At 42.8% G+C, this 21,888-nt stretch overlaps 1 protein-coding gene across 1 annotated transcript in view; it reads right to left on the bottom strand.

The window, feature by feature from the left end:
- The window catches only part of BTBD16 (BTB domain containing 16), a 48,784-nt gene that overhangs the window by 26,047 nt on the left and 849 nt on the right, over positions 1–21,888 (bottom strand). The window contains exons 2-11 of the mRNA XM_081192320.1: positions 21,618–21,684; positions 19,001–19,160; positions 16,237–16,354; positions 10,566–10,642; positions 10,319–10,462; positions 9,859–9,984; positions 9,128–9,242; positions 7,799–7,868; positions 6,756–6,886; positions 2,179–2,298 (exon numbers count right to left, since the gene is read on the bottom strand). Coding sequence (XP_081048446.1) covers positions 2,179–2,298; positions 6,756–6,886; positions 7,799–7,868; positions 9,128–9,242; positions 9,859–9,984; positions 10,319–10,462; positions 10,566–10,642; positions 16,237–16,354; positions 19,001–19,160; positions 21,618–21,684 — 1,128 coding nt within the window. The remainder of the gene's footprint in view (positions 1–2,178; positions 2,299–6,755; positions 6,887–7,798; positions 7,869–9,127; positions 9,243–9,858; positions 9,985–10,318; positions 10,463–10,565; positions 10,643–16,236; positions 16,355–19,000; positions 19,161–21,617; positions 21,685–21,888) is intronic.

Genomic DNA, 21,888 nt, shown 5'->3' with positions numbered 1-21,888 from the left:
AGGTGAATCCTGGAATTAGCCGATCACATGGGGCCCATTGTGTAAATAATGTATATAAAGCAGACATTCTGGAGGAACTTCCATTCCTCCTCACTACTATGAGCTGAATAAAGAGCATGAACTCCACACTCGACTCCAAGTATATTTCAATAATTGTCCCTGTTTCAACACACCCTATTGGTTTGATTCCCATTCATCATGTTTAAAGGGGTCTCACTGAAAACTGGATAACCAACAAGTTCCAGTGTGTCGTATTGCTTAATGCACAAATGCAGCACGCTCCTTTTCTGTTTCTAGATGCCCTAGATAGCAGCAGGTTACATAAAGTAATCTTCAACTAAATAAATACAGATGTGTAAATGACAAAACATTTTAAACTGAAGGGAATTTAAGTGGGAGTGTTAAAACAGATTTAGTGCAAACTGGGGGTGTAGCTAGTTAACTCTGCAACTCCTGACTGCAAAATCATTGGGAAAACAGAATGCTTCAGCACAGAGGATGTTGCAAAGCGATGCATGTTACTTTAAATGTGAACTGCGTAGTTGCAATCTGGCATCGCACTCAGCTTGCACATGTGTGCATCGTAAAATTTCTCATTTTCCACTAGGTTTTCATATAAAAAGTACTTCTTGGGTAAAACTAGTAAATACTTATTCACCCACAACTCATTTCCTATCTCCTGGTGAAATGAGAGAGAGAGAGAGAGAGAGAGAGAGAGAGAGAGAGAGAGAGAGAGAGAGAGAGGAGAGAGGTTGATTCCAAGCGGGGAGCTCCATTTTGAGCCAAACAGTATTTTCTTTATACTGATACATGACTCATAGGAAAGAATGTCTTATGGGAATAGTAACAACAACAACAAACAGCAATGTCAAGAAGATCTGTTTGAGGACAGCGAGAAGAACGAAGATAATGAAAAGCATTTTCATGTGAGAGGCTTGAAATCCATTTGCTGCTTATTATTTCAGTCTAAAAGGTGAATGTGGGGCCTACCTCGGCCGGTGTATTAGTTCTCCTGACTGACTCCCTCCTCTCTTTCTTCTCCAAAACTGCCTTCTGCACCCTCAAATCAATTTCCAAAATATGTGATTGAATCCCACCCAAAAACAGTGGCGCCTAGAAGTGCTTAGTGTCATCAGCTGCAGGCACACTCTGGGTTTTTCCAGATGGCCTATTTATTGAGCATTCATCCTCATTCACCTGGACAAAGTGTATGTGGAGGTCAGATTGTATTTGGTCTTTGTTGAGCATTTGTTCTGAATTGTTTGTGTATATGTCTTCCTGTTAACTACTGTTCATGCCACACTTTTCAGTGCATTTCCTCATCACTTTCCTAACCAGAGGAAATCTTTTTAAGTGGATTTGTTAGGCTAGGGCAACAGAGTGTTTTCATCCACTCTAAGGGTGTGCACATAGAACATTTTATTCTAAAATCAAAGGAGACTAAGCTCTTGGTGTGTTTTTTCTAGGTAAGCCACACACAATTTAGGGCTATTGCTTACTTTTTGCCCCTGAAAAGCACTTCTTGGGAAACTGGTTTCATACAAAATAATAAAAGCTCATTGCAGATTGATTCTGCATTATCTTGGTGTATTTGAAGATAGAGGTAGGCAGCAGGGTAATGTGTGTATCCACACCTGTCCAATGAAATTGTGGGTGGGTGTATACTATGATGCAATCACCACTTCCTTCTTCATTCACCTGAGGTATGCTCAGTGATGGGAAGGTGGATAATCCCAGAAAACACACCAACTCTTGTGGATGGCAGCATCTAGAATTAATCTAGAATGAAAGCAGCATGATGAACATGAGCATAGATGATTCCAGATTGAACAAAACCACATTTCCGTGCTGCAAATAGATTGGTACCTACACAGCCTAATTATGCAAACCTAAACTTCTGGTACATGCTTGAATCCCTCCTGCAGAATACTGACGGTTGAGAGGGGCCCTCAAACTCTCTAGTGCTGAAGATTTGTATTTCTATATTTTGGGGTTTATCCCCTCATACGTGTGTGTGTTTAATGCTGTTTCTTTACCATATTGGAGGACAGTGTCAGCAGCTGAAGACTTTCTGCTCCGTGAGCGATTTTGCTTTTACACTTTATAGAAATTTTAAAATATGTACAGTTGATATGCGAAGGTGTGTCGAGTAGGGATTTTAAAAATACATTTCATTACCTGCTAAAATATGTGAGGACGGTATCGTAAGATGGAATTATCTGAATTTTGGGGTTCTGTTGTAGGAAGACCCAGCATAGTGCAGTTCGCAGGAGATGAAATTCATTGAAAGTAAATAACCTGCAAGGCAAAACAAAATCTTTATGAACTACCAGTTTGTATGGTGTCTCTATTTGTCTAAACAAATAGTTACATCATTATTTTTAAGTGTAGATGTTAAGTGTAAGTTATTTTCCTCAGATAACCATATTTTCCTGTTTTGCTTATTTTTAAGAACTGGATACAACCGCTTCAAGTTAGTTTAATTTACTTTAGCGCATTGATCAGCATGTCATCAGGCATATTTTTAAACTGCAGTTCCACACAGAACACTTGACATGACATGTAAGTTACAAGTCCCCCAAATGGCAAAAACAACCATTTCAGTAGTATTGAAAGACACAAATGCTCAGTTTTTCATGGGTACATTTCAGATTTCTGTTGGGACCGGGGCAAGATGTAGCAAAGTCAAAAGTCCCAAGCAAACCTTGGCTACATTCAAAGTTAAATTGTGAAACATCAGTACAATATTAATATTAAAGGTGCCCTTGCAGAATGAGATATCATCTGAAACAAAGACAGCGTGTGTCCTGTCACTGTCACTGTCACTGCAGAGGCACTGTTTTTTCTCAGGCCCTTGGGGTTTCCCGAACTTCTGCTATTGGTTTATTCCTGTTTCATGCAATGATGCACCTGCTTTCTTGGGTGTTCTTGTGTTTCTGACCTTGTATTTTAGGCCAGTGTTGCCTTTACCTCTCCAGTGGCCTACCTGATGTTCAGCCTATTCAGTTTGGACCTCTGACTTGCAAACTACTTGGTTTTTGAGCTAACATAGTGAAAACCCATTTTCCTGGCTTCATCCATCTACAGATTAGGAGCTAGAAGATGTTCAGCAGAATCTTACTTAAGTAGACAGAAGCTTTTGAGAAAGTCACATGGCAGCGAGGAAACTTAAGGACAGCTCTTAAAAACTTTTGTGGGAGGAAGCTAATTGCTTTCCGAGAAGGGCAAAGTTAATGAACTGCTCAGATAAGACAAGAGTCTATTTAAAGACAAGAAGCATGGAAAATGTGTCTAGCTTTCAGCAACATTTTGGAAGTAAAAGCAGGCAGTCTTTAAAAGTCATTGGTAAAGGGATCTTTGCAAAAAGCAGACATTCTGTCCAAACACTATAAATAAATCTGCAAAACAAGGAGCTTATAGCTGCCCCTGGGAGCCACCAAGTGTTTTAGCGGAAGCAAGAATCTAAAATGGATGGTAGTGGGAAAGCAGCAATAATTTATTTCTCACCCCTTCATCAACTCTCAGTTTTGATATAGCACAGCTCTCAGATATCTGATTTTGATTACCTTCAGGAACAAGGAACAGATCTTCTCCAATGCTCAACCACAGACATTTAATGTCCCCATAGCTGTGTGATCAAGTGGGAACTAGGAGAATGGCCTTGACCGTGGGATCTAGTGGGATCTAGGGCTGGAAAGGTCTGTCAGTTCTGGTTCTCTCTGTTACTCATTTGTCATCAATGTTCCACATTTTGCAGCAATTTGCCTTAAAAAAACCCTCTTGAAAATTCATCAGCATCTTAGTGTGAATTTCTCCTAATAAACACATTTTAATACGCAGTTTTGAGTAATGTGTACATTTTTTGAAAGCAATCCTTCCTAAGAGACTGCATTTTTGTATGTATTTTCACTCGTATCTTCATTTCCACACACACTTTCCCACTGATATATGCATTTTTGTAATCATTGTTTGCTTGGAGAACTTCATGAAATTTGAATAAGTGCATGTACCTGTTCACGTATTGTTCTGGAAAGTGCAAATTTTAGAAGACATTTAGAGGACACCTGAAGGCAGCCCTGTTTAGGGAAGTTTTAAATGTTTGATGTTTCGTCACATTATTATTATTATTATTATTATTATTATTATTATTATTACATTGGGAGCCACCTAGAGTGGTTGGGGAAACCCAGCCAGATGAGTGGGGTATAAATTATTATTATTATTATTATTATTATTATTATTATTATTATTATTATTATTAAATTTGATAGATTTGACTTTGAATGTGTACTGAATATCTCCTCCATCCCTAGTGGTGGCAAAAGGTCCCAGGACCCCAGAATCTCCAGGTTGTGCTGGGAGACGCTCCCTCTTTGAAACCCTTGGGAGTTGCTGCCAATCATTGTAGACAATACTGCGCTGGATGGACCAATGATTTGACTTAGTATGAGGCTGCTACATTCTTACTGAGTTCCTATGTTGCTGTGATAGCCTTCCCTGTAGAACAGGAACTGGCATCTGTGCTCACTGCAACTGAATTGTCATGATGATCAAGCGTTCTTTGCTGACCCTACATCTTATTTTCAGGGGGGGGGGGTGTATTTGCTAATATGCACTGTTTGACTCCTATCTAGCTCCAGACCTCCAACACTAGAATAGAACAAGGGCAGGCACAGTGTTGCCACATCTGAAACATTGTCAAATGTAGTTGTTTTGACAAATGCACATCCTTCATTTCAGAAGCTCAGTGGTAGATCACCTACTTTGCATGCAAAAGGCCCCCATTGCCACTTCTAACAAAATCTCTGGGCCTTAATAATTATGTGATTAGCAATCACATTGTGTGCTTAAAAAAAACAAAACAACAGAAGGTGAAGAGGGACAATTGTTCTCAGGAATGCAACATGCGAAGACAAAATATTTAAGCCTCCCCCACTATCGGTGAAAATTGTGCCTCCTTCACTGCATCAATGAGCATTAGGGGAAAAACCTTGCACTGGGCAGCCACTGCCAGCCAGGACTAGACAGTGGACAGAGGTGAGCCAAAGATCTAAAGCAGATTCAAATGATACCTGAAATCATTATGCAAATCAGAGGAAACCTGCTGAATCCACGTGAGAAAACGTTAACGCACTAGCAAAGCTAGGTCACACACAGAAAATCTAATTCACATGGCAGGCTCTTACTCCCAATGTGACATGTCACAGACGTAAATTCCCAGTGTGACATGTCATAGGCGTAAAAACAATCTGTTTTGCTCAAGTTAAGTAAGACTTTCCCCGGAATTAGGTTGCTGCTTCATAACACATCCGCTAGGACAGTGAGTTTCATAAGAGAGCAATTACAGTGGCCATAAAACAGAGAACTTCTGGTCAAGTCAATATAAGGTTTCATTTTAAAAACAACTTGTGGAGTGGCAGAATCCAAAGAAAACCAACCGTCATGTCTGCTAAATCCTTTGCTCACAAGAGTCAATAGCCTTCATCTGATGGGCATGTTCCCTCTGTACTAAAAGTTCCTTCTCCAAACAAAGGTTGCACCTGATCATTCCTGCTTACCAAAATGAGTGAGGAAATAGCATCCATCAAATCTGCGATTTTGAAAAGCGAACAGTCGTTCACCGCACATAGCTTAGCACCTGGGCCTCTCCAACTTATTGCTTGGGTGGATTAGGCGAATGACTGTTTATAGACCTCTTAAGAAATGACTGGATGGTGGACAGTCAAAAACATTAACCAATTATATCTATCAGCAGCTGTTTATGTGGATGGGAGGTTTAACCCTTTCCTCCCCTTTCTGTGGAGGTGACCGAGAGTAAATTGGAGGCCCAGCCAGTGCCAGCACCACTGTCCAAAGACAAGAGAGACGCCAACACCAACATGAACAAACCTCGCAGACCCAGCCCACTCAAATGAGTGCCCATATACTTGCCCAGTCCCAAGATGCCAACCACTTGTTGCACTATGAGTTGCGCCTGCCCTACTCTTCAAAAAGAAGGTGCAGGGAGCCCGTCACATGTTGGATCAATGTCTTAGCTTGCACTTAGCCACGTGCTTATACCTCTTGTGTACCTGCTGCACCTTGTAACCTGTGCCTTGCCTATGTCCCAACCTGTTTTATCCATTAAAGCTATTGGATGGGAGTTCCAGAAGTGGGAGTTCAAATTCCTCATCCAGAGCCAGCACACAGAGAGAGGCTTATCCACAGTGGCACTTAGCCTATCAAATGACCTATTCAGGGAGGTTCAGTTTTATAAATGGGCTGCTATATATTCACTGCTGAATGGGGACCTTTTTTGGGGGGGGGGTTATGCTGCTTTATCTGCTGTTTTATAGCTCTTGTTGTAATGTGTGCATATTATTATATTATTTTAATGTGAAAGCCACATAGATTTTTTTTAATCTGAAAGGGAGGGATATAAGTATATGAACAGTATTACATAAAGCCCCAAAACACTAATGCCTATGATGTATATAGTATCTGGCAGAAGGCAGTGCTGCAGAATATATATTGGCAGGGCCATATCTATTCCCGATATATACTGAATTGCTATGAAAGCATTGTATCCATTTGCCCTCCTCAGAACTCCTGTTCTCCATTTTCATCAATGAAAAGAACCCAACTGACTTGTGATCCCACTTCCTGTAGCTTCCTAGACAGCAGAACCCTTCAAAGACCTGTTTATTAAGCCTTCGTCCTGATTTGCCGCCTCAAAACATCCTTTTATAGAACAAAGTATTGCACGTCCCTCTGACCTTGAAGATCTGATCACTTTCTGCAGTAGTTCCAGGGGCAGCTGCCGCAGGTGAATCTGAGAGCCAAGCTGTGCGACAAGGTTCACCTCTATCCATCTTTCACATTCAGTGATCAAGGTGGGCTGCTGATACTGATTTCAAGGGAGGGGAGAAAAGTGTCAAAGAAATTCTGAACTCTGGGACCATCTTGTGGTGGAAACTGGAAATGGAGACATCATATGCAGATTGAAACTAAAAGTACTAAAAATATTGGATTTTAAGTGCACACCTAAAATGTATAGTGGGAATACGATTAATTCACATATTGTGCAGATTTGCTGCTGTCAGAAGCAATGCCATTTGCTGGGAATCTCAAGTGCGGAGAGTGCTGTTACAGTGCAGTTCTGCTTGGAGGCTTCCCTAGGGATCTGGATGACCACTGTGAGAAGAACAGATTGCTGGATTGGGTGAGCTTTGGCCTGATCCAGCAGTCTCATCCTAAATTCTTATTTTCCTGCTGAGTCTGCACTCAATGGCAAACCCAGTTGTGTTCCTCTGTCACTGTTCTGCAGAAGATTATCATCTTCTGTCTTGGAGACAGGCCATATTTCTTCAAGAACTTCCTTCCTGCGCCGCTAATGGGGTGTTCAGACACCCACAGCCCACGCACCTGGGAGGGAGGAGAGAGAGATTGTGTCCCCAGTGGCTACACAGTCAGTGCAAACATGTAGCCTCCCTTTACATGAACACTGAACATGGGGCTCTCAGTGCGCTTGGTAAGAGGTCGAAGCGAATGGGTGTGGCAGATAGTGTCCTATCAAACCTCCATTCATGTGTTCAATGCATGCATAGAAGCAAGTTGTCTGGACACTGCCCCGCCCCCAGAGGCAATCAGAGGGTGATGGAATGAGATCAAGAAAACAGAAGCCCAGTTGCTACAGAGAAACGCCAAGCATGCACAGAGGGCTCTAGAAAATGTCAGAGGTGCAAATGTTAGCAACAAGTAGGTCCATGAACATTCACCAGGCTCAGTTAAATGCAAATCCATCAGGTTTACAGCTCACCTTGCAGCCTGCAGAATAATAGCTGCAGACAGTGGCTGGGCAAATGCTTCTTCTCATAACCTGCACACACCTTGGGAGGCAGGAAGAGAGAAAAGGCTATTAATGAGAGTTGTGAGCATAAGGGGAGAAGAAATCGAGAAAAAGAAGCAGGAGAGCAATTCACCAATCTCTTGGGCAAAGCTTCAGTAATATCATTGCTACCACACCTGGGTTCTGCCCCCCAACCCAACCCAACCCAACCCAGTTCAAACAGCAGCATCTTTTCCAACAGTAGTGCAGTAGGAAAGGACCATCTTAAAATAAATATTTATATGGCCAATCACCAAACAATTTAATTATTTATATGGCAATGCCCTTGATGAAGAGCAATGTTTGTCCCCAAAAGGCCAAAATGGATGTGACCTATATTTAAAACAATCTGAGGGTTGGTACCAATATGACTTGCAAATAAATAAAAACACACACAAAAAAGAAACAAAATTAAAAATCATTCTGTGAAATTCATTATATGATCTTGTAATTCCTAGGCAACACTCCTTACTTCCAGCTACTCTGCTAAGCATTTTGGAAGTTTGTTTGCCTGTCTGCTATGCGTTTGGGTATTGTAAGAAAATTCTATGCTCAAATTATGTGGATATGTCTATATGGGTATGAAAAAGAAATATGACTGTGTCCTAAAAATATGTTGATTTCATCAGCTACTGAGATAAAATGGTCTTTGCCAAGACTTGCATGTCAAGCTCAGTCAGAACTCTTTTTTTTAAAAGGCAGTTTTAAAAATATAGGAGACTCTTCCAGTAAAACAACAACCCAGATGATTCATTCCACATCTCTTGGCAGGCTAAGGGCGTCAACTTGTGCTTTTGCCGGGTGACAGGAGGACATTTTTCTACCATTCTCTCACTCTAATAATGCCTAATTTAGGATGGTCATGCCAAGAGACACAGAAAATTCTGCCAAGAAGAAATGCTATAACGTTGGCTTTGAACTTGGGCTACAGAGAGGTGCAAAACACTGTTACATCACCCGAGTCACTAATAATGGCCAGAGATCCTGCTCGACTGATTTATTTGTGCGATGTAACTAGTGCCACAATGCTCTGCAGAGCAGCAAATGTCTATGCAAACAGTTGGTAGGCAGACCTACAGCTGAGCTGCGCAAATGTTTCTTTGTACATGACTTCCAGATGCACAACACCAGATGCTTGACAAAAACCGACATTTCACAGAACCAAGTCATGAGGCAGGGAGGCCAGTGTTTTGTACTGTTATACAATCCAGTCCCCACATCTAAAGCCAATGACAGGATGGTGCGCCAATGTCTACTTACTTCTGGAACAGGCTAGGGAACTGTAATACCTCTGCAGTAGCCAGGACTCCCAGAACATCTTCTTCATTCACTTCGAGTTCAGAGTTGTATAAATTCTTGATTGCAACAGCAAAGGCTTCATTCACATCAACAGGAGATGCAAATAAAGACACCAGTAAATTCATCAAGCCTTAAAAGTGCAGGGCAATGGTTCCCTCTTGTCCCCTGATCTGAATTCCCATACAGTGAAATGGCAATACTGTGCTATGGACTTAGCATTACCTGTGGGCCTGCCCCCTCTCCCTATAACAGGCAAGCTGTTCAATGTATATAACTGTAAACAGCAGTGTAATACCAAACAAGTTTAGGTATTGGCAGAAGTGGCCAGCCATATCTCGTGAGCCCTCTGTCCTTTCCCCTCTGTTGGACCACAGAGCTGTGACCTTCCCCACCCCCTAAAGTAGCCTGCTACTTTCCAGCATGGTGGAGGATGTTGTTCTGTCACCAATCTTCAAGCTTTCAGTAGAGCCAATGTGGGAAGGAGCAGGGCGCCATCTTGTCCTCCTTCTCAGTCAGCAAAAGGCATCTGGAGCCACTCCTGGCAGGGCAGGTGCCCTAATGAGACTCCTCACCTATTTCCTCAGCCCCTCACGTAGCCTTTCAGGGCAAAATCTTAACACCTACCGAAAATGGCCAACTTATATTGTTTTTATCAGTAGCTAGTGTCCATATCGAAAGTAAAAACAGATTACCAACTCGAGTGACGTCTGGATCATTAACCTCCAATGCAATTGTGACTCTAGGCATCGTTTTCTTCTGTTTGAGGATTTCTTTGCTTTTGCGACTATTCAAGAGACGCTGCTTATAACATCTGGTTTCTGCCAAAAGCATAAGAAATGAAGGAAGACTAGTATGGGATTTATGTCATGAAAGGCACAATAAGCATAATTATGTTCTTTCCACCTCAGTTTTTCTAACAAAAAAAGGGAGGGGGAGTGCTGCTGAGTGGTAGTTTCCAGTTTTAAATTTTTGTAGTCATGGTCTTTTTATCGTTTGTTGTTTTTGATTGGAAGCTACTTTGGACAGGCATTCACCCAGAAAAGTGGCCTAAAAATACTTTAAACAAACACACACACACAAAATGTGACTTATATGTCTGGCTCGATCGATCAAATGGCTGAATAAACACATCTCTGGAATGGCTTCCAGTACCTTTCTCGACTTGGGGCTTGCTTTCTGTTATTTGTAAGTCACATTTCTGAACAGCCGCAGCAAGAAGCTGTGAGAGGACCTGAGATTTGAAGAAGTACATGCGATGAAGTTCCCATTGGAAACCCAAGCACTCCAGGGTTACATCTGAGGGTGGGGAGAGAGAGACAGATTGGTGAAACTGGAGCTGCTTCTGTGGAGATGACAGGCCACTTCCAGCAGCCCCTGGGCCTCAAGCAGTGCTACCCACCTGTCTCCATGCCTTCTGTGATCTTTTGCGTGTAAGAAAACAGGCTCTCATTTGGAGTTCTGTGCAGGGATGAAACCCTCAATGGAGAAAGAGAAACAAGAAGCTAAGATATAAGTCACTTAGAATTGTTCCGTTTTCATGCATATCAAATGGTTGCATCTGTGGTTACAAAATGCTAGCTAATCAACATGTTTCAGTGAATTTGAAAGGAACAATGTTTTCTTTCCCCTGAAAAAGACTGTAAGATCAATGTGGTACGCCTTCCAGCTCCCACTTTCCCTGACCATTGGCCATGCTGGCTGGGGCTGATGGGAATTGTAGTCCACAACATCTGAAGGGCACCACTTGGGCTACCACTGCTGTAAGTTGAAATGTACTGGATGAGGTAGCAGAGGGAGGCACTACAAACATAGCCCCCTGGCAGTTGAGCACTGCCACTTTCTTGTGGGGAGAAGAGGGAGATAATTGAGAAGTTGGCAGATCAGCAGAGCCAAATCAGTGCTCCCACCAGTACACCCTCAATAAGACTTCATTGGCTCTTGCTGGTGCTGTTGTATCGGGGGGTGGGACAGGACATTTATTTATTTAGTAGCTTTATATTCTGCTTTTAAACTTGAGTCCTCAAAGCAGCCAACGACATTGATGAAACACAACAGCTACACCAAGACTCATACGCTCACAAAACAAAAGAAAACAAAACAACCAGTCCCACAGAAGGCAGATGACCCTGACTAGTGGGAGAGGGAAAAGTTGAATGGAGCAGCCCCTGGTGCTGCCTCTGTGTTGGGATTCGCAGGATACTGGATAAGTCTGCAGGCTTCAACAGGATGATGCAATACGCTGCTGGGTCAGAGTGACTCAGCAGGAGTGTGATTAGTGTGATTGGCTATCACCTGTTTTAAAAAGGAAAGCCTGTTTAACAGGGGGTGTGGTGGTTGTGCTGTAGTGTGGTGGTGCTGTGGTGGAGAGTATTCGTTTGTAAGTACTCTGTATGGACTGCTTCTTTTGTAAATGCCTGTATATAGCTCACATTAAAAAGGACTGCACTGAAAAACCTGGAACTCTTAGTGTTTTGCTGAAAACGCCGCATGGAATACGCGACAGGGTTATGGGCCCAGCACGCTTCCGCTGCGCCAGAGTACAGGTGGCAGTTATCTAGCCGTGGGTGCTGGAGGTGAGCTGCAGGGATGGAGCAGTCCAGAACTGGCGTGTTGCTGGAGAAGCTGACGGCCACGAACTACAGCATCTGGTCGGTCCGCATGCAACACTTCCTCAAGCGTGAGGGCCTGTGGAAGGTGGTGGAAGAGCCACCGCAGCCCCCTGAGGAGGATGAAAAGGATGAGAAAGCTTTGGCTACAATCATCCTTGGAGTGGACGACAGCCAGCTAGTCTACGTAGCTGATAAGGTGACGGCAAGTGAGGCGTGGAATGCGCTCAAGGCTGTCCATGTGCGAGAGACAGCTGGCTCACTGATAACACTGACCAGGAGACTGTACCGGTGTCGGAAGAAACCGGGGGACTCCCTGGTAAACCACCTAAAATTCCTAACAGGCTGTTTCCAGGAGCTTAGCTTAAGAGGGAGGCCTGTGGGGGAAGAGGACAAAGTCTTTATAGTCCTGAGTTCCCTTGATGACAGCTATGATATGCTAGTCAATTCCCTCGAGTCTGTAGAGACTGATAAGCTGACTCTGGAATACGTGACTGGACGGTTGTATGCAGAGGAGGACAGGTGTGCAGAGCGGAAGATGACCTCAGCCCAGCTGTTGGAGCATCCCAGAAGGAACAACAGCCGGGAAGAGCAGAGGTGTCGGGAGCCGGAGAAACAGCCAGGAGGAGCTGCTGCAGACCAGCCAGTGGTCAACAAAGTAAAAAGGTGTTTTTGCTGTAAGTCCAGTGGACATCTGCTTCGGGACTGCCCGAGAAAACAACAAAAACAGCGGAAGCACAAGTGGCAGCAGAGGGAGTCTACCGCTTGGGTGTCTGCAGATGGTCAAGAAAATGAGGAACTGTGGGTTCTGGACAGTGGAGCTTCTCAAACCTTTTGTAAAAGAAAAGGATTGCTAACTGATGCTAGGGCTTCAAACAAAAAACATGTAAGTCTTGCTACGGGCCTGAAAGCTAATGTGGTTTGTGAGGGGGAGGTTGTGTTCCCACAGCTGGGACACACATTCAGGAATGTGTTGTGTGTGCCTAGTTTGCAAAACAATCTCCTGAGCATTCCTGATTTGGCAAAAGCAGGCTTTGAAGTAAATTTTGTGGGAGATCAGTGCCAGATAAAGCAAAATGGGGCAGTGTTGGCAAATGCTAGCCTTAGAACTAATATGTATGTACTGCAGTGTGAATCTAAGGTTGCAAATGTGCAAAATGTCCCGACCCATGATATGTGTATTCATCTCCTGCACAGGCGTCTAGCTCATGCTAGCTATAAGGTGCTAAACAAAACATTGGAGTTGTGTGGGGGGATGAAAAACATAAAAAGTTGTGATAATTACTTAGACTGCAATATCTGCAAGGAGGTTAAAAGCAGGGCTTGCCCAGTAGCAAGAGCAAGCCAGAGAGAAACCAAAAAACCACTGGAGTTGATTCATGCTGATGTAACTGGTCCTTTTCCACCTAGTGTCTCCCACAACAAGTATTGTTTAATCCTAGTGGATGATTTTTCTAGATTTGGCTGGGTCTATCCATTAAAGCAAAAGTCTGATGTTGCCCAAACTTTGAAGTTCTGGGTAAGAAGGGTAGAAAGGCAACTTGGTGAAAAGGTGTCCTCTATTCAGTCAGACAGGGGAGGGGAGTTTATGGCAAGCTCCCTAAGAAACTGGTTGCGTGCCCAAGGGATTAAACATAGGCTTACCAATGTGGCCACGCCTCAGGAGAACGGAGTAGCAGAGCGTAGAGGAGGTGTCTTGCAGACACAAATGAAAGCATAGTTAGCAGATGCAAATCTTCCAATTAAGTACTGGGCTGAAAGTATTAAGACCGTGAATTATATTGGGAATCGCTTGTGGTCAAGGGTACTAGATGACATACCCTATAAAATTCTCTATAACAAAAGTCCCAGTTTGCAACATTTAAGAATCTTTGGGACAAAGGTATGGGTTGACATACCTGTGAAAAACCGAAGAAAAGGTGGGAAAAGGGCACAGCAGTTGCTATTTCTTGGGTATGAAAGTGGTACAAAAGCCTACAGGTTTGAAGATGATAAAAACCTTTTGAGTTATAGTCGATCAGCCAGCTTTAATGATCAAAGAAATTGGCCCAAGATACATGCAAACCTGCTGCCAGAAAAAGTTTTACTGCCGAGCATACCTGATAAGGCAGCTGAAACAAAGCTAAGAATTGGCAGCTCTCCCAGAGAAACTGAAAGGGAGGAAGTAAAGGTTGAGCATTTTTCTCCAGCTGCTAGCATGGAGAGAAGAAAGTGCAACAGGGAAAGGAGGAGGTAAATCTCCAGAGTCAATCCACCCCAAAAGGAGTCCTGAAGGTAGCCCAGGGGGTGAGATTAATGAACCAAGGAGGTCTGCAAGAAGTAATAAAGGTCAACCTCCAGACCGTTATGGGTTCCCAGCCACCATAAACCAGGTTTGTGTAACTGAGCCAGAAAACTTTGAAGAAGTGCAAGAGTTACCTACTCTAGAGAAAGAGGCGTGGTTAAAGGCAATGCAGGCAGAGTATAACTCTCTGCTAAACAACAATGTGTTTGTACCTACAGAATTGCCTGAAGGTAAAAAGCCCATAAGCTGTAAGTGGGTTTTTAAAGTGAAAAAGCTGGCTGATGGTAGTTGTCAGAGGAAAGCCAGGTTGGTTGCACGGGGCTTTACACAGAGGAAAATGATACATTATGATGAAGTGTTTGCCCCAACAGCAAAAGCTGAAACAGTAAAATCAGTTTTAGCAATGGCAAGTCTGAGAGGGTTAAAAGTTAATCATTTTGATGTTGCCTCAGCATATTTAAATGCTCCTATTGACGCCGAGGTGTATTTACAGCAAATACCAGGTTATGAGCTAGAAAAAGACAGCATGGTGTTAAAACTGCAAAGGGCACTATACGGTTTACACCAAAGTGCACGTCTATGGTATGAATGCATAGACACAACTTTGAAAAAGATGGGATTCAAACAAAGCCTGGCTGATTCCTGTTTATATTCAGCAATGGTGCAAGGAAGTGTTTGTTATTTACTTTTGTATGTTGATGATATCTGTCTAATAACAACTGCACAAAAGCAAGTGTCTTGGTTTATAAACAGCCTAGGTAAAAAATACAAACTGAAGTATTTGGGAGAGATTCAAAATTACTTAGGAGTAGAGGTTCAGAGAAATGAAGAGGGCGTTTACTCTCTGAGTCAAAAGGAAAAAATCGAAAAGTTACTGAAGACATATGGAATGGAGAGGGCAAATGAGGTTGACACTCCCATAACTACCCAGTACAAAAATGAATCAGAAGGGCAAAAATGTGAGAATGCAACAGCGTTTCATTCTCTGTTGGGTTCTCTGTTATATTTAAGTTGTTGGACAAGACCCGACATAACATTGGCAGTGCACATGTTAAGCCAAAGAAGTGCAGACCCAGCTCAGAGAGATTGGGTAGCACTTAAAAGAATCCTAAGGTATCTGAAAGGCACAAAAGATTACAAACTGGTGCTGAATACAGGATATGATCAGCAAGTGTATGCATACGCTGATGCCAGCTGGGGGGACAGAGAGAATGGAAAGTCTACCACTGGCTATGCCATATATATTGGAAATGCCCTGGTTCAGTGGAAATCCCAGAAACAAACATTTGTTGCCACAAGTACTTGTGAAGCAGAGTACTCAGCCATAAGCGAATGTGTATCACAAATAGAGTGGTTTGCTTGCCTAACAAAAGAGCTTGGAATACCTTCTGAAATGCCAATCACTGTGCTAAGTGACAACATGGCTGCACAACAGCTTGCCAACCAACAGAACTTTAAAAGCAAAAGTAAACATATTGCAATAAGATACGGAAATGTGAAAAATGCTTTGGAAAGAAATTTGTTAAAGGTACAGCACTGTAACACAAAATGTAATGTGGCAGATTTGTATACAAAATGTTTGGATGCTCCTAAATTTCGAGACTTAAGAGAATCATTGGGTCTCAAGCCTTTGACTTAAGGAGGAGTGTTGGGATTCGCAGGATACTGGATAAGTCTGCAGGCTTCAACAGGATGATGCAATACGCTGCTGGGTCAGAGTGACTCAGCAGGAGTGTGATTAGTGTAATTGGCTATCACCTGTTTTAAAAAGGAAAGCCTGTTTAACAGGGGGTGTGGTGGTTGTGCTGTAGTGTGGTGGTGCTGTGGTGGAGAGTATTCGTTTGTAAGTACTCTGTATGGACTGCTTCTTTTGTAAATGCCTGTATATAGCTCACATTAAAAAGGACTGCACTGAAAAACCTGGAACTCTTAGTGTTTTGCTGAAAACGCCGCGTGGAATACGCGACACTCTGCTGGTCTTCCTCTCTTTCCTCTTCCTTCCCACAGGGCAGATGGTGTCTGTTGGGCCTGTGGAGGGGTGGGGAAGTTCCAGAACACATGCATGCATGCACACCATTTCTTTGTTTACAGCGGAGATGCAGGTGGTTGACAGAATGGGGAAATTCCACTTTGAAGGCCATTTACCAAGTTTCAATATGTCAGGGGCATTTGGCAGTTACCTGGGTCTATGCTTGTGCTTTGGAGTGCTTGGCAAATGCTTCAAATCATACGCATTCTGAAAGTCTCCATTTTCCTTCCGGTCCTCTTGTTCTGCACTCACAGACATGGGGGTGTCAGCTGGAGGATTAAAGAAACAAAACAAAACAAAAATGCTATGTATTTTTGCCCATGGAAAGCAAGTATCAAATGGTTCATATTATAGCACCAGGTGGAGACCTTCCTTCCTATTGCCCAGGCATTCTAGTGTTTTCACACCAAAGATTATTTGTGTTTCTTCTAGTTTTGTCTTCTGTCGTTTGGATTTTGGCTTTTATCATAGTTATTTGCTGGTTTAAAACTGTGTCTATATGTTGTGTGTGTGTATTTTAATTCACACTTTTGTATACCATCCTGAAATAGTTTGACAAAACATGGTTAACACATATTTAAATAAACAGGGTGGAGTCCAGTTTAGTACAAATTGAACGACGAGACTCGTCCTTATTCTACTCCCCCTGCTTTGCAGAATTGGGAGACCCTTGGGAACAGGGTGTAGGGCTGGGGTTGGGTGAAGAAGAAAAATGGGAAGTCCTGTTGCACAAGTGGATTTCTGCAGGTAAGCAAATATCATAGGATGTCCCCCATTAATTCAAAAATTTCACATATAGAAAAGGAAAGGTAAAGCAACTGCTTGATATGCTTGGAGTTTAGGAATCTATTGTAGGATTGTTGTGTTGGAAGGGCCTACCTGCCTGCCTGGGCCACCTGCCTGCTCTTCTGTCATCCAGGTGCAGCTCACGTGTCCGCCGAGCTCCTTACAATTTTATTATATAGTAAGATATATAATATTTCTATATTTGACATTTCCATCTTCAGAGATCCTAGAGCAATCTAACATGTAAGTGCACATCAGAGGAAGGGAATCTCTTTCAGCTCAAGGGCTGCACTCCCACACGAGGAACTTTCCAAAGGCCACATGCCACTCAGGGGCAGGACCAGATACAAAAAGTGGTTGCAGGTTGAGGTGGAGCAACAGCTATGACTTACTTTTGTGCAGTAAGCTACATTCCACACACAAAAAGATCAGTGATGTCTAGATACCCCCACCCACCACCCACCCACCCACCTCTTCACCCAGGCGAGCAAGAGGCATTATTGTAGTTCACGAGCACATTATAGCCACGCAAAAGGGCTTAGGGATGAAGCTGGTATTTGGTGAGATGTGATTCTGAATGGATAGCCAATGCTTTATAAAAGGGGTGGGGAATCTTTTTGGTTCCAGGGGCCTTTTATTAGTATTGGTCAAGCCAAATTGGACAGGTGGGCAGGGGCAGTGACTTGCCAATCACATGGTGTCATTATCAGATGTCAAGGAAATAAACAACTACCTGACTTTTAGAAGACAGCTGAAGGCAGCCCTGTTTAGGAAAGTTTTTAATGTTTGATGTTTTATTGTGTTCTTAATATTCTGTTGGGAGCCACCCAGAGTGGCTAGGGAAACCCAGCCAGTTGGGCGGGGTATAAATAATGAATTATTATTACAGTGGTACCTCTGGTTACATACTTAATTCGTTCCGGAGGTCCGTTCTTAACCTGAAACTGTTCTTAACTTGAAGCATCACTTTAGCTAATGGGGCCTCCCGCTGCTGCCGCACCGCTGCCACACAATTTCTGTTCTCATCTTGAAGCAAAGTTCTTAACACGAGGTACTATTTCTGGGTTAGCGGAGTCTGTAACCTGAATCGTATGTAACCTGAAGCGTATGTAACCCAAGGCACCACTGTATTATTATTATTATTATTATTATTATTATTATTATTATTATTATTATTATTATTATTTGGAGGGACAATGCATTCTGAATGTGAATAAAGGTTTGGTGTGTACTCAGCCTTTGAGTCTTTCCTGGGTAGTTTCTTCAACATGACCTGTCTATCGCATTAGGTGGAACCTTCCCTCTAATCCCAGCCCCTGGTATTTGTTCTGGACCAGGAACTGTGTCCTGAGTAGATGAGACTCCCAGGGCCTCCCTGCCTGCTCCACATTTCACACAAATTAGGGTGATGACAGAGAGGCTTCCAAGGAATGCAACTGCAGGGATGGGATGTTCTAGTGAGAGTTGCAATAGCATGCAAAGAATTATGGAGAATGCCATCCACGTCAGAGACAGGCAGCAAAGAAGGCTTCAGACTCCAGAGAATGTCATAGCAGCAATAGTGGAATTTCATATTTCTGTAAATTACAGAGGATTTGGGCCCAATCCAAAATGGACCTGTGAATAAGATGTCAAAATCTGAACCTCACCCAAATACATATAATTTATGTATACACACATACATATAGAATATGTATCTGTCTGGGTATGCCAATGCATAATTTTTTTCAGAAACAGTAGACTTCAATGTATATCAATTAAGAAAGAAAGATAGAGAGATGATGAACAGAATAATAAAACGTGCTTGTACACTTGTATACTTAAAGATACAGGGCTTGTTCAGTCAAGTTCTTACAGATGCATAATCGCTCTCTAGTGGAAGAGTTTGGAAGTGCTAATTCCAATCAGACCGCTCAAGAGATTAATGCTACAGATTTGTAGAATAGTTTTAAGACAATCATGGTTCTAGAAACTGACACACTGTGGAATTACCTTTACTTTTCTATGGCAGCAGTGCCCTATTTTCACCATTACCAAGAAGCTCAAAAGCTTTCACAGTCATCCAGCAGAAGCAGAAAGAGAGGGTTTCCAATCAAACAGTTAGTCAATGTTCTCAGTTATGACCTTACCTGATATCATTCTCATCAAGGTCTCATTGAGACCAACCCGGGTGGCCTTATTCGCTTGTGAAATTCCCAGGAGGTCACAACTTGGGCTTAATGGAAATTGCCAGCGATTGGTGAGCCCGGCTTGCTTGCGGAAAGAACGATTTTTCAAAGGACCTGCAACCTTAAATAAAGACATGAATGTCTGTGGTGTAGTGGTTAGAGTGTTAGACTAGAACCTAGGAGACCAGGGTTCAAATCCCCACTTATTCCTGAAGCTCAGCCGGTGGGTGACCTTGAGCCGGTCGCTGCCTCTCAGCCTAACCTGCCTCACAGAGTTGTTGTGGGGATTAAATGAGGAAAGGGAAAACTATGAATGCCATCTTGAGCTCTTTGGAGAAAGGGTGGGATCCAAATGAAGTAATAATATCCCCATGCCTCATAAAAGGTATAATGTGAATAAGTAACCCAATGTTGTGTGTGTGTATGTTGCCCTTGTGTCCTGTTGGTCTGCAAGGCTATAATGATGCTATAAGGCTATACATTCCTTTCTCCCTAGACGAACTGTCAAGAAAATACAGTGGTACCTCTGGTTACGAACTAAATTCATTCCAGAGGTCTGTTATTAACCTGAAACTGTTCTTAACCTGAGGTTAACCACTTTAGCTAATGGGGCCTCCCGCCGCCACCGTGCCGCCACTGTGCGATTTCTGTTCTCATCCTGAGGTAAAGTTATTAACCCGAGGTACTACTTCTGGGTTAGTGGAGTCTGTAACCCGAATGTGGGAGTCAAAAAGCCACGGTAAAGGCTTGTAATATTGCAGGGTGCCCCCTGACCTCTGCTGACCAGCACTCTGAGCTTTACAATGTATTGGAATGTATTAAGAGCATAGCCTTATATGGAGCTATGTCCCCCCCCCCCCCCCGGGCAGTATAACCTTATTTGGCGATGGGTGGGTTAAAGCCATGACAGGATGTAGGTAATGTGAGAGATTGGCAAACGGCCATGCGGCTGGAGAGAAAACAAAGGATAATAAAAAGTACCGGAGAGGAGAGAACTTGAAAAGGAGCTGCTCATACCATCCTGAAAATATTGCTGGCTCTATGTGTCTTTATTTTATGCTAAACAGCACCATTTTGTAACGGCTGGCTCCGACACCTGAAGTGTTTGTAACCCGAGGTATTTGCAACCCAAGGTACCACTATAATCACCTTCATTTGGGCTTGAAGGAGTAGATACATTAGAGGAATAGGAAGAATGAGATGAATTACTAGTAGTATCCAGGCTGAGAGCCCACACAGATGAAAGAGGTATCAAATCAAGCTGCTGCCTATACTTCAGTAAGTGGTCATTTTAAAAAGTACACCTTTCACCTAAATTTGACAACAAAATATTGCCCAAAGCAATTTGAGAATTCTCCCTCAGATTGGAAGAGTTTTGAAGGGAGCGAAAAGAGTTTCAATGGGACTTGCACAATTTCCCAGGTGATATCAACAAGCACACCTCTGCTTTGTAGATTTAATATATTGGTCTCTTTCTTTCTTTTAAAATCAAACTGAGAAGGCCCACAAATAACTCATCAACCCACCATTGAGCTGGTGAAGTTCTACATGGATTTTTTGATGAAAATTTGGGATAGGGACAAGAAGTATCACAAACCTGTCTTCAGTCCATCTTTTTATCTGCTGCAGCATAATTTATTGTCCTTGTGGTGTTGCCATTTCAACGTCTCCCCCCACCACCAAAAGAACAAAATAACTCACCATGCAATGCACTCCTCAAACTGCCAGATTTTGATCAGTCAGTCAGCTGAAATGGCTATCAATTGGGGGTTTTCTCCGGAAATTTTAACCTGGTATCTCCTCAAAGGTTAGCACTGTATCTCCCATATGTAGTCTGTGTTTACGTCAGCCTACCAATGGAATGACTTTTATGTGAAGTTGCAGAATGTTAAGAAACATTCTCATTTCTAAAGGTGAAAGGTCGTGTATAAAATATGATTACCCCACACAACAGTCGGTGTGAGAGGAACTGAAAGACCAATCTGACCAGGTCAAACTTCACAGAGGACTTCAGATCAGCAGAGGCTGTAAGAAGCTGGGTGGAAGGAAAGATGAGAAGCACAGTCACACAGTCACAAGTGGGAAGGAGGCTGTGGATTAAGAAACAGGAACCTGAAGGAAGCAGTGGAGGAGGCCAAAGGCATGTCAGGAAAATCTCAAATGAACATAGGGGAGGAAGAGATGCTATGCTACTGGTGGGAATGGAACTGGGGGCAGAGAACATTGTGGGATTCTCTTCCTTAAATATCATAATAACTTGGCTGGCTCTGCACTGTGACTTGGAAGTAGGATGTGGCACCATTTGCCACTCTGCCTCATGCAACAAAATGTCTTGGGCCAGCCCGGCAAAGAACCTGGGAGGTGATGATGAGCCCAAAGTATTGTCTGTGGTATGCTCTAGCAAGACTACGATTATCTGTGTTGTTTCATTAGAGTTGTAAGCCAAAGTCCATAGATTTTACAATGCACAGATCTGTAAAGTAAGTTAAACCAGTAGCTTAGATTGGCTAGCCAGCAGCTTTGTTCTGCTCTCGAAGTCTTAGTCATCCAAAGCTATCATAAACACCCACACACCTACCTTAGCTATCTCCTTATCATTTGGCGAGAGTCCTCCCAGAGACACATAGGGAGCTGAGAGCAGGTAACTGGAGGTGAAAAAGACAGCATCAATTTTGTATGCATTCAGGAAGAGCACAAAGACAAAACTAAAATGTTCCTAATGTCACATTGTCCCTTTTTCAAGGAGTAGTCTGATTCTTTTCTTTCATGTGTATATAGAAAAAAAGGAAGTCACTATTTCCCTTCCTTTTCTTTTCCCAACTTGCCCTTTATCTTAGTTTTTGGTAGGG

Source organism: Podarcis bocagei (assembly GCF_964188305.1).
Source record: "Podarcis bocagei genome assembly, chromosome: 4".
Lineage (NCBI taxonomy): Eukaryota > Metazoa > Chordata > Lepidosauria > Squamata > Lacertidae > Podarcis > Podarcis bocagei.
This window is presented reverse-complemented; position numbering and strand designations above follow the sequence as displayed.